At 36.3% G+C, this 14,812-nt stretch overlaps 1 protein-coding gene across 2 annotated transcripts in view; it reads left to right on the top strand.

Annotated features, from left to right (window-relative positions):
• The window catches only part of NRDE2 (NRDE-2, necessary for RNA interference, domain containing), a 32,901-nt gene that overhangs the window by 867 nt on the left and 17,222 nt on the right, over positions 1–14,812 (top strand). For both annotated transcript variants that reach the window (XM_075103699.1, XM_075103700.1), the window contains exons 2-6: positions 7,340–7,448; positions 9,486–9,710; positions 11,643–11,792; positions 13,270–13,732; positions 13,935–14,337. In XM_075103699.1, coding sequence (XP_074959800.1) covers positions 7,340–7,448; positions 9,486–9,710; positions 11,643–11,792; positions 13,270–13,732; positions 13,935–14,337 — 1,350 coding nt within the window. The remainder of the gene's footprint in view (positions 1–7,339; positions 7,449–9,485; positions 9,711–11,642; positions 11,793–13,269; positions 13,733–13,934; positions 14,338–14,812) is intronic.

Raw genomic sequence — 14,812 nt, 5'->3', positions numbered from 1 at the left:
GTGTGTTCTCATTTCCTTGTTTATTAAACCAAATTTTATTTGTAAAGGGTGTTTTTTAGAAGGTTATGAGTGAGATTATGATTCAGTTCATCATTTTGACTGTCATGATTGCTGTCTAGCAAGTTATACTTTTATTAAACGAGTAAAGAACCCTATACGGTGTGTTGCCAAACTGAAGTATGCACGGCATTTATTAATTCTATTGGGAGATGGTTTGTACTATGCTTTTTGCTTGCCAGCTTCCAACACCCTTGAGCCTGTCCATCCTGTAGACACCACAGCAAGGGAAAACTCCAAGAGAATTGTTTACCTAGGCTAAATTTTTTGTACATTTGCTCCAGTCAGTATGGTGAGTTTTTGAAGCTTTTAGCAATACAAGCTGGGGTTAGCTAGTTCAGACCAGTTCTGCATTACCCTCGATGGCATTGCAGCTGTTGATATGTAGTCTGCCAGTACAGAGATGTTCTAGCCACATTCAGGAGCCTTTCTGGTAATGACACTTGGTGTAGGGAATAGTGGATATAATAAGATCCCACATTATAGCTTCTAGGAAGAGAGGAGCTACTCTGCCAGGCAGAGTAACATTAAATTCTCTAGCAGTAGGACCTTTCTTATATATTAAAACTCTGAGAATTTAGCCTTCAGGTTTGTTATGTGTAGCCTGGTCACTGCAGACCATCTGTCTGGAAGATCAAATTACACAGAAAAAGATATTAAGACTTACTTTGGGATCTAGATTTCAGTTGTTAGTACTGTTTATGAGTTACAATTTGGTCTACTGGAAGTTTTTTCTATGAGAATTCTTGACAAAACTTTAGGGAGCAAAATTTGTGTGTTGTATGTTTTAGCCAATATTGCACTTTGGTTTTAATGACCACAGTTCAGTATAAGTAATAAAAATTAAGTATTAACTCAGAATCACATTTATGGTGGCATATATCAAATTTCAGACATTCTGCTTGTGAGAACTTGATGGGCAGCCTTGGTATCTCTGATAGATGACTCTCTTTCCTCAGAGCTGATATGAAGCCAAAGTCCATAATACAGAGATCACAGGGTATGTTGTATTTAACATGGGTTACAAAGCTGAGGTGTCTTCTGAAGTCTTTGAGGACTGCCTTGTAGTTGTACTGTAAAAGTTGAGGTAACAACGCAAATATGCTGGTCATGTTTCATTCCTCCTATCACCTCTGTCTCACACTCTTAAAAACCTTCCTAAACCATACTTGTAAATGTAAGTGCTGTCTGAAGTATTGCTGTACACTCTTCCTATCCTGCTAGATTGCTAAGTTGCAGCAACCTCTAGACTGCAAAGTAATTTTTTATATGGTTTCTTACAATTATGTTGTCACGCTTAATTAGTTTTTGGTAGAAGATAAATTACAAATTTATTAGTAGCCATACTGGCCAGAGCAGTGGTTAACAGTAACCCCACTCACAGTAGTAAGTATTATACACAGCATTATTTACAGTCTGAACTATTCTATAAGTAAGACAATGCAGTGATTTTTGCTGAAAGCAGATTTTCAGGATTCTGAAAAGGCTTTGCATAACTCTTAAAAATTGTCTCTGTAGACATGCACTGTAAATTTTTAACTTTTTTTGCTTGGGAAGGTTTAAAAAGAATGCCATTGGATTTCTTCTACTGTTATGCCCGTGAATGTGGATGGTAGAGTAGAATAATAACAAGTACATACATATTATCACATAAGAAGTCTTTCATATCTTCTATTTTTTATGTTCTTTAAGAACATAAATCTGGTGTGTGAAAATGATAAACTGTTTAGACATCTGACAAGAAAAAATAACAACAAATTAAAAAGTAGAGTTTTAAAGTTTGGAATGTGTTTTGATGTTTGAAATGTTTGTACCCAGCTAACTGATTCACTGGAGATTATTTACAAGGAGGTTTGGACTTGCATGCTGTGTAATGGAAAAAATTGTTCAGTTCTTTCCAGGGTATTAGGTCAGTTTGATTAAATTGTTCAGAAAATACTGTAGTTGAAGAATTCTATAAATTTCCCTAGTGTGTCCACAGAGACATGCTGACTGTGCTACAGGGGTTGGTTCTTGGCATATGATTCTTCAGTGTTTTAAAAATGCAATTTGATCTCATCCGCTCAGGTAGAACCAGGCTACAGGCACAGTCAGGGGGATTAATGTTTATGACTCCATTTCTCAAGGTGAGTTTTCCATGGAGGCCCTAAACAAACAATTTAAAATATAAAAATTAACCTTATTCTGCTTGTGCTCATTGTTGTAATTATATTGCACCAAATTAATAAGTGACTTCACATTTGTAAGGGAATAACAGATACTTTCAGGTAAAGTTAAGTCAAAATGACATCTTGGAAGTTTGTTTCTAAGAGTTAACGGTGGTAATAGATGTTATTTTTCTATATTTAAGGCAGATTTCCTATGGAGATGGATTTTGTGCATGCTTGCTGTGCATCTGTCTGCCAGCCTACTTACTCAATATCTCTCTCTTCCTTCCTAGGAGTTTTAACCTTTCCAGTCAAATTTGTTGTGGTGGAAGAGAGAAATGACAAAAGCAGAGGAAGTCTGTGAAAATCTACATCTGCTTAGAACAGATAAATATAGATAAAGTACCACTGCTGAGAGAGGGGCTGTAACAGTTCAATTCATGTTAACAGGGTAGATAGGCTTGGTGATGATATGGACAAGCATTTGGACATTAGCCAGCTAATAAATGTCTTCGGAGATCACAGTCTAACACAGCATAGGCTGCCTTTTGCCCAGCCAATAATTAAGGGATGTGGCAAAGTACTGTAGAAGGGTCTAGAGAAGCCAGATAATTCCTGAAGCTGTGGCAGCAGTGGGGAGTGTGAAGGATGGAGGACACAACTTAGAAACCCAGGCTTCATCCTTTTGTGAGCTGTAGCATTAATTTGCTGGGAGGAGGAGAGGCATGAAATTTTGCTGACTCAATCTTTTTATTTAAGAATGTGGTTCAGTTCCTAGAACAGCCTTTTAAACAGAGAAATATAAAGATAACTGCTTTCCACCCTTCTGCAGGTTCAGGTGTGGCCTCTTGTTTAAAGTGTGTTTTGTGCCTCAGGGAAATTTATATAGTTGGTCAGCCCCATGTTTTATTGTCTTCTAAAACAGCTGGAGCTTTACTGTTTTCTTTGTTTATTTTCTTCTCTGTTCATTTTGTCAATATGATCAATAATGCCATTTTAAAAAGAAATATATCAGTTGCTTTCTATTTTTCAGTTTTTAAGACTGAAGCTCTTAGTGCTGCTAAAGATCTGTATCTCCATTTGGGAGTTATTTGGCAGTGTAGTGCTATAAGGCTCAAGGTTATAAAATTTAGCATACTTGTTGTATGCAAACATTTTTTTCCTAGTTTGGGCTGTCTGTATCTAAATTGTTTACACTGATGAATAATATTTTAAAAAGGCATTATCTGCATTAATCTTTGGAGGACCTGATATTATGCTCCTCAAATCAGTGAAAGGTCTGTTTTGATGTGTACAGCATTTTAAAAGACCTTAGATCAAGATCTTAAAACTTAAACAACTTAGAATTTTTTTCTAATGGTCTGAATATTCTAAGTGTTGAATTCTGAATTTTGTTATCAACAGCTCTGTATGAATGAAGGCATATTATTTAACTTCATTCTGCCTTCGAGCTTACTTTAAAAAAAAAAACAACACAAAACCCCAACAAAACCCCAACAAAACAACCAAACCATAACCCAATGTTTTATTAAAAGTGTCATGAGTGTTAGTATCAATATATTTGAAGGGATTTTTGAACCATATTTCTTCATTCAAATCAATACAGAATTACCTTACAATACATTTATTTCTACCAAAAAATAATACTAGTAATTGATTTATTACCGATCACAAAGGGGAAAAATAACTTACTAAAAAGAAGCTCAAAGGCTATCCTTGTGCCTGAAATATGTTATTGGAGATCAGGCCAAAGACAAATTAGATATGTTTTGTGTATCTCTGGAACAGATATAATCATTTTAAGGAGATCTGTCTGGCTAATAAACTACAGTTTTGTGCTGTTATGAGATGTACCTTTACACCAGAGGCTCTGCCAACCAGTAAATTCTTGTTTTGTTAGGTGGATCTGGGTAATAAAAAAAAAAAAAATCCATCTTTGTTTTGATTTGTGTTGTAAGGGAATTAAATGTCTCCTTTTTATTCTGTAAATAAATATAGGCCTTTATGCACAGATTAGTTGCATTTACTGAAATCTGGAGTGCTGTGGACCATTGTACTTTCTCTGAATTTATCTAAGTTTAAGGAAGACCAGAGTGTGACCAGTGGAAGAACGTTGTAAGGTTGCAGTTTGCTCCTGTGTTTCTTTATACCTCGTCCTCACTACCAGAATGAGTGGAAATAATTGAATATAAGGAAGATAATTTTTAAAATCAATATCACATTTAATATACCTCAAAAATCTCAGGCAAAAAGCGGCACTTGGTATAGTGTGATATATACTGAATTATTAACTCCAATTTGGTTTTGTAGTTATCAGGTGTATTAAATTTATTTATTTATTTACTCCTTTGACTCCTGTGTATTTAAAATATGTAAATGTTACAGAATTATCCATGAGAAACATTTTGGAATTTCATGGAAAATACTAAATACAATTCTTTTAAGAAGTAATTCTGATTTTAGGTGGTTCTTAATACACCTCTTACAGGATTGAAATAAGAAATTAACTTACTGTTGCATAACACTATTCCCCAGCAGGGGGAACAGTTGTTTTGATAGGTGAGTGAAATGTTGCTTGCATATTATCTAGCATAAATCTTTCTCCTTTGAGCTCACCAAAGGTTTTGGAAGAATGCTTTGTGGTAGATTTACAGTTCCAGAATCATAGACACGTACTTAAAATGAAGGCATTTGAGCCAGTGTGGATTAATTTAAATTAAAGAGTGATTTTTATCATATTTTAAATAGACAAGTAAGAATTGTGCTTTTAGGGTTTCAATTCTTATTCAAATTTTACATTAATATATCTTAAGTATTTTCCTTGAAGGGGGGGGGAAAACCCCCTTGAGGTTGATTTGCAAGAAAGTAGGGTAGTGTATTTGCCTTAGGTTTGGTGATTCTGATTGCCAGGCAGAAGGTTACAATAATATGCATATATATTATCCAGCTGAATTTTTATTTTCCACTCTACATCCTGCATTTTGGTGAGCTGGGAAATGGTGCATGACAATGTTCTGCACCATATTGGTTGGGGTGCTCCTGGGAAGTGCGTTTTGGTCCTGACAGTGCCATGAATTGTGGGTTCTCTGGACAGAGGTGGAGGTTCAAGACGAGCCAGGGAAGGTGGCCTTCCCCACAGGGCCCTTGGTAGCAGGGGCAGCCTCTTGGGAAACACGGCTGGAGCTTTGCTTGATTGTACATAATTCTTGATGAGTCTAACTTAGATTAACAAACTGTTTTGCAGCCTGCTCCATTTTAAATCCTTTTGTGGACAACAGTTGAGGGGTATGAGATGGAAAAAAGAATTTTGGTATGAAGAGCTATTTCTGAAAGAAATGCTTTAGAAGGAGGATAGATGTATGGCCTGGCAGACAATGAGTTCATGCTATTTAAGGATTAGAGGTCAGCATAATCAAAGGCACAAAGACAAGAGTGTGACAGGAAGAACACCGAGGCAAAACTGGTTGCAAAGAGCATGGAGAACAGGCAGGGAGACCAAATTTGTTCCTTTTGTTGTTATCTCCTGTGGTCTGTCACTGGGGTGGCTGGTGTTAAATTCTGTGCTTAGGTGAAATAAAATTTGTTGTTTAATATGTTAGAAAATGTCACATACTTAAAAGAATTCTAGAAATGAAATCTTTGTGAAAATTGTTATAAAAGTTTTAATATCAGTAAAATTATGGAAAAAAATTCCCCCTTCACATCCTGTCAGTATCTGATCTTATCCGGTGACTGAAATGGCTGAGGTCTAGATGCAGAATACTTAATGCTGACTAATATATCAAAATTAGCACCAAATAGTCTTTTTTCACAGTATTTAAGAGTCTAATGATTTCGGTGGTTAGAGAACTGAGAATCCAGTGACACATTTTGACCTTTTATAAAACACTTGAGTATTCTTATTAGTAATGGGTATCCCTATCAATAAAATAATGTTATAAATATTTTCCATACAGTGAGTAAAGTACATTTTTGTAAGTTTGCATTGTATTGCATTCATTAACTATACCTTCCAAGTAATTATGCCCTTCTGTAATTTTTTCAATTTTACTCTTTAAAGTCAAATATGTAAATAGCTATATTATAAATTGTATATAATTAGAAAATATATGAAGATATAAGATCATATGTAATTATGCATATATAACAACATATTATACCATATATAAATATATAAAGTTAGAAATTTTACATGGCAAAAATTAGTATTGGACAGATTTGGGGGTTTTGTGGGTTTGTTTTAGCAGTGTATAGAATCATAGAACGGTTTGAGTTGGAAGGAACCTTTAGAGATCAGCTAGTCCAACCCTGCTGCAGTGAGCAGGGACCTCTTTAACTAGATCAGGTTGCTCAGAGCCCCATCCAGCCTGACCCTGAATGTCTCTAGGGATGGGGCCTCTACAACCTCTCTGGGTAGCCTGTTCCAGCGCTTTACCGCCCCCATTGTAAAGTTTTTTTTTCTGTATGTCCAGTCTAAATCTACCCACCTTTAGTTTAAAACCATTACCCCTTGTCCTGTCACAACAGGCCTTGCTAAAGAGATTGCCCCCATCCTTCCTATAGTCCCACTTTAAGTACTGAAAGGCCACAATAAGGTCTCCCTGCAGCCTTCTCTTCTCCAGGCTGAACAACCCCAACTCTCTCAGCCTGTCCTCGTAGCAGAGATGCTCCAGCCCTCGAATCGTTTTTGTGGCCCTCCTCTGGACCTGCTCGAACAGTCCCATGTCCTTCTTGTGCTGAGGGCACCAGAGCTGGATGCAGCACTGCAGGTGGGGTCTCACTAGAGCAGACTAGAGCAGCATAGGGTGTATAATATATATATATTAAACATATAATATGAATAAAACATATTATCTGCTTTCAGTATGAACTTTGAAGTATTATTATATAGTGGGGTTTTTAAAGCTTAGACTGATATCTGGGGAAGATTCCAGCTCCTAAAAATTTTACCTAATTAAAGCATAGTATTCCGCTAAATGGAAATTTCATGGACTGCCTTCTGATATGCTGAATTATTACGCATGACTTAGTGACATTTGCTGCAAATTTAGCTGTGTGCTGACTGGATTAATTCCCAACTATAAGGAGCACAGCAAGCTAATTTGTATTGATCTCACACTTTTCCTTACCTGCAGAATTGGACTGGCTTAGTAACCCAAGCTTCTCTACTGAAGATGCACTGTTACTGCATCAGCGCACCACAGAAGTTGCAAATCTCATCTCTGAAAAATCACCACTAATAAGGTATAGAATGTACTTCAATATCTTTTAAAATACCCTCTTTCTTATGTCCTGCTTATCTTTTGTAATATGAGACCAAGATCAGGAGCTTCTAGGGTGCTTTTCATTCCACTGTTCAGTATTTAAAAAGGCCTGAACTGAGTCATATATGTAACTATGAATAATGCTTCCGTGTCCTTTAACTTAAAATAATGAGAAATTATACTTACACAATTACATTCCCATTTTCTTTTTCTCACAGCTGCATTTAAATCATTGTTATTTTGGAATGGAAAGGGAACTGAGTGATCATAACTCTTCATTAGTTTTGAATCTCCTAAGTGACCCCTGAAATAATGTAAAGATTAAGAATCATCTTTGTGATTTCTTTGTGGAAACCAGTCCAATCAGCCATTTCACAGTTGGGTTTTTTACTTTTTAAAAACTGGTTGAAGATGTGAATTAATGAAATATTGCATGTATCAAGTTGTGCAGCTGTGTAGAACATGCTGATCACTGAAGTGGGTGATCATATTCTTTTACAAAAATGAACTTTAAGCAGCCATGTTTGCTGAAGAACTAGTTTTAATACCTTCACTAGAATAGTTGCCTTACTCGACATACCTATACTATAACTAACACTTACTAACTACTGGAATCGAGTTGCAGTAACCAAGTTCAAAAACTTAGTGACTCTTCATTTGATACAAGCTCCTGTGTTTACGATGACTGTTGGCGGTCTTGATAGAGAATGTTTTTATAATAACCTTCATGGCTGAATACATCTTTTTGTATACTTTTTCTTACATTTACGTGCATTGTGTGTTTGAAATGCAATCACTGTTCTGTTTATCAGTCAGATATTCTGCTTATATTTCTTCAAATCTTTTCAGGATTTTAATATCATAAACCTAAGGAATTTACAAATTCCCATTCAGATAGAATGACCTTGTAAACCCACCATATTCTATTAATCTTTGAAAAAGAATTTGTCAGAAAATAGTGTACTGAAAAATGTTTAGCTTTTTGCCTATTAATAGGGTATATTCTCAGTTCAATAAAAACCGATTATTCCAATGTAGTTGGTTGTTTTTTTGGGTTTATTGGTTTGTTTTTTTGGTTTGGGGGAGTGTGTGTGTGTTTGTTTTAAAGGCCTGCTAATGGTTCTCCCATCACTTCTTTTGTCTTAGTGCCCTTAAATAAAATTTGTAAGATTATTTTCTGAGTTGCCTTGCTTCTGAAATGCTGCATTTTCTTTTATTGACATATTAGGAATACTGAGATTTGTTATTCCTTTCTTTTATTGAAAAATTCCAGTAAAACTGTTTAAAAAGAGCTTGTGATTTAATTAAGGGTTCAAGAAGACCACCGCTATTTCAGTTGATCACTAGGTATGGGGGTGTAGGTAGTATGTACAATCATATACATGTGTTTTGTGAAAACTATCTGTCCTTTGTGTGATCTCTCAGTAAGTCAGTTGTCTGCTGCATTTAGTGTTTTTTATTACATTATATTATACGATGACATTAATTCAGTAGTCATCAAAAACTGTTCTTTGAGAGGTGAGATTTGAATTTCTAACCTGGAAGTGATTTTAAAAGTATGTTTTTGATATTTCTTATGTAAATCACAAAGAAACAAGGGAAAAAGTGCAGACTTTTTTCTTCTGCAGGCCACCCTGAAAGATTTCTCCTCCTTTTAGCTTGACCTAAGTTGTCATAACAAAGTTAGAAAACTTTATCAAGCTCAGTCATCATCTTTAATTTGGCAATGATAACAAATGGATATTTATACAGATCACACATCAAAATGCCTTTGACAATTAAAACTTTAAGACTGGTGTCAGTAATTCCAGCAGTGGACAAAAATAAAGACAGTTGTTATTTAATGCAAATTTGGATCATTTCCACTGTATGTGTTGCTGCTAAGTCTCTTCTCCAAAAATACAGGGAGAATAAAGGTAAAGGATAAAATGATTCTTAACTTTCTTATGGTGGTATCTCTTTACAGTTTTACTACTTATAAAAATGTATATAGATACATATACTTGTTTCCAAGCAGGACTACTTCAAGATCAGACTTGTCAGGAGAAAGTGATACAGATGATAGTCTGAAGCAGTCAAGTAAGAAAAGGAAAAAGAAAAAGAAAAAGCATCACCACTATAAGAAGACAAAAAAGAAAACCAGAGGGGACTCCAGTAGCAATGAATCAGACCTGGACACTAAGCACATCAAGGATAAAGCCACAAGAAGTGGCAGAAATCATGAAGAGGAAGTAGCAGCAAAGTATGTATTTACTAATACTATGTAATATGTAAATTCACTGTGTTCTTGTACATGCCTCTCCAACTTTATGAATTAAATTCCTGCCACTGGTGGGTAATTTTTTCTAAGCTGTATATGACTAAACTGGATTGAAACCAATGGAAATAGAATTACAAACACTTGTTTAATCATATCTGAAAAACTGTGACTAAAATACTCTGCATAGTACTGTTCTGCAGATCAAAGCATTGTATGGCGGTAATGAAATGTATTTTTAAAGACATGTAGAGACTTATATTGAGTTTTTGTGAGCATCTTTTTACCTTTCATGGATCTCTGATTTACTGGGAGAGTTTGGAGGGAGATTGCATTAAATGTTATTCCTAATTAGTGCAGAAGTCTCAACATACAGTTGTGTTTGCCTTGTGATGTAACTTCCTCCTCACAGAGATAACATTTCCTCTTGTCTTTTTTCGTATTAAGACAAAGTTTGTTGTATGACTTAGCATTTCTTTTATGTCCAGCCATTTATGGCTCTCTGCTGCATGCTTTGTACTTCTTGTTCATGGTACATCTAGATGCATATTTGAACAATTAAAATTCTTTTGCTAGATCTTTTTTGCTAATTCCAGGAGCCCTAAAGTACTGTGTAATAGTGGAGGTGTCATTTTTATATGGAACAAGAAAATAGGTATCTAGTGACTAGCATGATCTTTGGGCAGTAAAAGAGGCTCTGCGAACACACTGAGTATTCAGGTTTGGCATACCTAGCTGTGCTTTTCTCAGTCTGTTGTTTTTTTGTCATTTAATTCAAAGTGGCCCAATGTAACTGGCTGTGTAAGTCCCTTTCCCTGTTTCACATCATGTTTGCTCATTTGAGCAGCTGTTTTGCCGTTCTTTGATTCCCTAGTTCCTGTTTTTTCTTTAGCAGCAGCAGCTCTGGCTCCAGTTCACAGCACTGCAGCTGTTCCTGCGGACAGAGTGAGGATTTGTTGACATTGAGGAATCATTGTTACAGCTGGGTGTAGTCCAGGCAGTCTTTGACTTTCCCCCAATTTACTACTTTTCCCAAGGCAGACTTACCAGGAGCTGGGAGCATAAGCTCGTGGGCATGTCTCTATGCCAAGGGCTTTTAACGTTGTTTCTCTGTGGAAGAATAGGGGTGGTACTGGAGGAGTTGTCTGCCTCTAGCCACCCTCACCACCACCCATATGAAGACTGTTGTTGGCTTATGGTGGCGAAGGCTTACTTGGCTGCGAGGAAGCACAGCAAAAATCACTGGGATGCTAAGGCTGTTTTGCTCTGCCCAGTCACTCTTGTGGCTGGAAGGGTGTCTGGGCTGGATGGAATGTGCTGAACTTGGTTCATCAGCTGTTTGCTAGACTGGGCCAACCAGCCAGTGCTTTGCCCAAATGAAAGGGTTGAAGTTCTTTCAGGGTGTCTATTTATTGGTAACATGAATTCAGATTGGAAGTTCCGTTTAGAGGCAGGTGGCAATTTCTGCTTAAGTTCATTTGTATAACTGTAATCCATAAGGCACTTTGTAATTATACCCATGCATTTGATAAAATAGTGTACAGCTAATCGACATAATCCTCTTACAGATTATCCTCTTTTAATAAGACGCTACAATTAAGAAAGACATAAGTAAGTTTTAAAAGTACTAATAATGGCTTTTAGATTATAGTTTACCAAACAGTTTGTTGGTTAAATCTGGTTATTGCCTTTCATAATACTAAGTCCAATTTTTGGAAGTGCTAGGAGTGTTTGTGTTTTGTTTTGATGGTCCTATTATTGCATTTTGAGCATGTGACTGACTTTACAATGATGGATCATGTACTATGACTTTGAGTAAATTAAATTACTGTGAACTATAGAAATGTAATGTTTCTGGGTTTTGTAAATGCTGAATATATTCTCCAATGTTTAGAATATACTTCTCCTTTTCTTCAGTCTAGGTAAGAAAACATCAAATGTTACCAGCAATCGCTTTGTTTGGCTTGATGATATCCAGGCTTTCACAGCAGAAACCTTCAGAATAGACAAGAAACCAGACCCTGCAAACTGGGCTTATAAATCCCTGTATCGAGGGGACATAGCAAGGTATGATATGTCAGTTTCTATGGTAGTCAAACTGTCAGAGTCACTATCTCAGGATTCATTAACATGAGCCTGGCTGTGAAATTTCTATGTAGAGGATGAGAAAATGAGATAACTGAATGGTTTATTTCAAAATTTGACTTTGCATTAGGCAGGAATATTTTTAAAGACAAAAGATGCCAAGAAATAATGGGAATAAAGTGCATGATTTTCGTTTTTTCTAAAAACATTCTCTGTGTAGTAGACTGCAGGCATGTGAACTTGTAGAACTGCCATCTGGAGGTGGCAGTATAGGGCAGATGCAAAAGCATGGTTTTGAGGTCAGAAATCCTGGTTTCTGTTACTGATCATTGCTGGGCAAGTGCCCCTATTGATATCTGTTGTTCTATTTCTGTGTCTGAAAGGGAAATGAAGGTACTGATTATTTCTTACTAGATTTGGCAAGAGGTTTACTTCCTTGCGTAGTTTGATATCCTGGGGAAAAAAAAAGGTAGCTACTTTCTTAGCAAACAGATTCTGTGTTAGATCACCCAGACATTGTACCAAAGGGTATGTGTCTTACGCATTGCTACATGTCAAATGACTGTAGATGAAATTGCACATTCAGCACCCTTAGTGGGTTACTGGTACCCTTCAGAACATTTCCACGCATTAACAGAGAAGCCCATATGAAGGAGCTTACACTGGGCTCATGCATTATGTATGTACGCTTACTTCTTGATGTTCTCAAGGAGAATTGTTTACTATATACAGAGTGTAATTATCTGTAGAGGAGGAAGATTTATGCATTTTATTTTTGTAGTGTATATATCTTTGCAGTAAAACTGCCTGGTTATAACCTGTTCCAATTTTCTGCCACCTTTGGATTGTCAGCTATTGTTTGAGACAAAAAGTGTTATTCTAGCATTGCATGTCGCTACGTCTGCCACTGAAATGACATTCTTGGTAATATTTTAAGATGCTGTTTTCCTTTCTTAATCCATAGGATTATTGTGGCCTTTATGGACCTGGTCTCTCTTTTCTCTCCACTCCCCTTCCCACCCATTTCTTGGCATATGAAACAGAGGTTTAGGGAGACAGAAGGATATTACTAGACTGAACTACTGGTGTCTGATTTTTCAGTTTAAAATAATCTCATCTAAATAGGCTTCAACAATGCTGTCTGTTCTTTTTCCAGGTTTGTCTACATGGCTTAAAATGATAGGAGGGAAAAAATTTTCTTCTGCTGAGTATGGCAGATATTGTCGAAACCAGAGAGAGTGTAGTATGATAATAAAAGTTTTGATGGCACTGAAAAAAAATATAAATTGAAGTCTTAAATAAGGAGAAAGTTACCAAGTTCCTACACTTTTGAAGGTCTATGTGTATGTTATTTTTTTCAATTCAAATTGCGGTACTTCATCAATGCTTTCTTTCAAAAAGGAGGTATCTTTTCTAACATGTATTTTAGATGATGTTTAATTGTGTTTATCTTTCTAAGATATAAAAGGAGAGGAGAGTCCTGTCTTGGTATAGATGCAAAGAAACAGTGTATCGCTTGGGACAGTTCTGCATCAAAAAGGAAGCAATTACAGAGGCGACCTGAACGCTACTTCACAAAGAGCAATGTGAAGATGCTGAACACAGATGGCATTCCTGTTTGCAATAAAAGTTCTCCTTCTAACCTGACTGCTTTTATACCAGTTTTCCAAATGGAAACTGGTGATCCTTCTGACACAACAGAGGTAAATCCTCTTGGGATTTATGATCCATCAACCACAGTGTGGCTACAGGGAAAAGATTGCAAGAGTGCAGACCATGAGCCTGTAAATACACAGCAAACAATTCAAGAGCCTGGGATAAATATTAACTCCATTCTAATGACAAAAGTGGAAGAACATAACAAGAAAGTCAGAGAAAACCCAAGAGATATTAGTGCTTGGATGGAATTTGTTTCTTTTCAGGTATGTGTTCTGACAGACCTGGTTGCTTATTATAAGTAATAAATACATGAACATTATATTGTAGTTTCATTTGTTTAGGACTGTATGTCTTCTGTTGGTGAAGAATGGGCTATTAATTCATCTTCACAAATGTCAGTATTCTTCTTGTGATTTGAGTGGTGATTCTTTCTAATGTTGTAATGATTTTTCTTTTTGTTTTAAGGATGAATTAATGAGAGGGCCTAGCCCTTATGCCAGTCAGGGAGAGCAGGAAGTAAGAAGAAAATCACTGAAGTTAATCTTGGAAAAGAAACTGGCTATTTTAGAGAGGGCAATTGAAAGCAATCCAAGTAATGTTGATCTGAAACTCGCCAGGCTGAAGCTTTGCACAGAATTCTGGGAACCACCAGCTTTGATCAAAGAATGGCAGAAGCTAATTTTCTTACATCCCAATAATCCGGACCTGTGGAAGAAATATCTCCTGTTCTGTCAAAGTCAGTTCACTACCTTTTCTGTTTCAAAAATCAATAGTCTCTATGGAAAATGTTTGACTACATTGGCAGCTGTACAGGATGGCAGCATGGTATCACATCCTCTACTGCCTGGCACAGAAGAAGCTATGCTAGGTAAGGTTCTTTTGATTTCCTGTTATGGTCAGAATGGTTTTCATAGGGGTTGACTACATTCTCTGTAAGAATAGACTTTCCTATGTATTACAGGAAGTTTTCATTCTCTTCAAAATGCCTGACATCCTGATTTCTTAGCTGAGAATTGAAGCAGATATTCCAACCAAATATGGATATAGCAGATGCTTTTGTTCCCCAGGAGAGTTTGTGATATAACATCTAGCGAAGTCTAATGTGCAGAGCAGTTTACAGTACAAATGTCAAGGCTGGAGAATTGCAGCCAATAGCTGAGAGATGTGCTTTTATCTCTGAAAAATGTTTATTTTTTTAAAAAAAAAAGATTGGCTTGTGAAAGAAACAACTATCTCTTGTTCAGAAGCATTGTAGTTGATTACTTCAATCCAGAAAAGAGGACAGACATGGGAAGTCTGATGTGAAATTTTCTTGAGCATCTCAGTTCATAGAAGGAGAAGTC

This window comes from Phalacrocorax aristotelis, chromosome 9 (genome assembly GCF_949628215.1).
Source record: "Phalacrocorax aristotelis chromosome 9, bGulAri2.1, whole genome shotgun sequence".
NCBI classification, from domain to species: Eukaryota; Metazoa; Chordata; class Aves; order Suliformes; family Phalacrocoracidae; genus Phalacrocorax; species Phalacrocorax aristotelis.
This window is presented reverse-complemented; position numbering and strand designations above follow the sequence as displayed.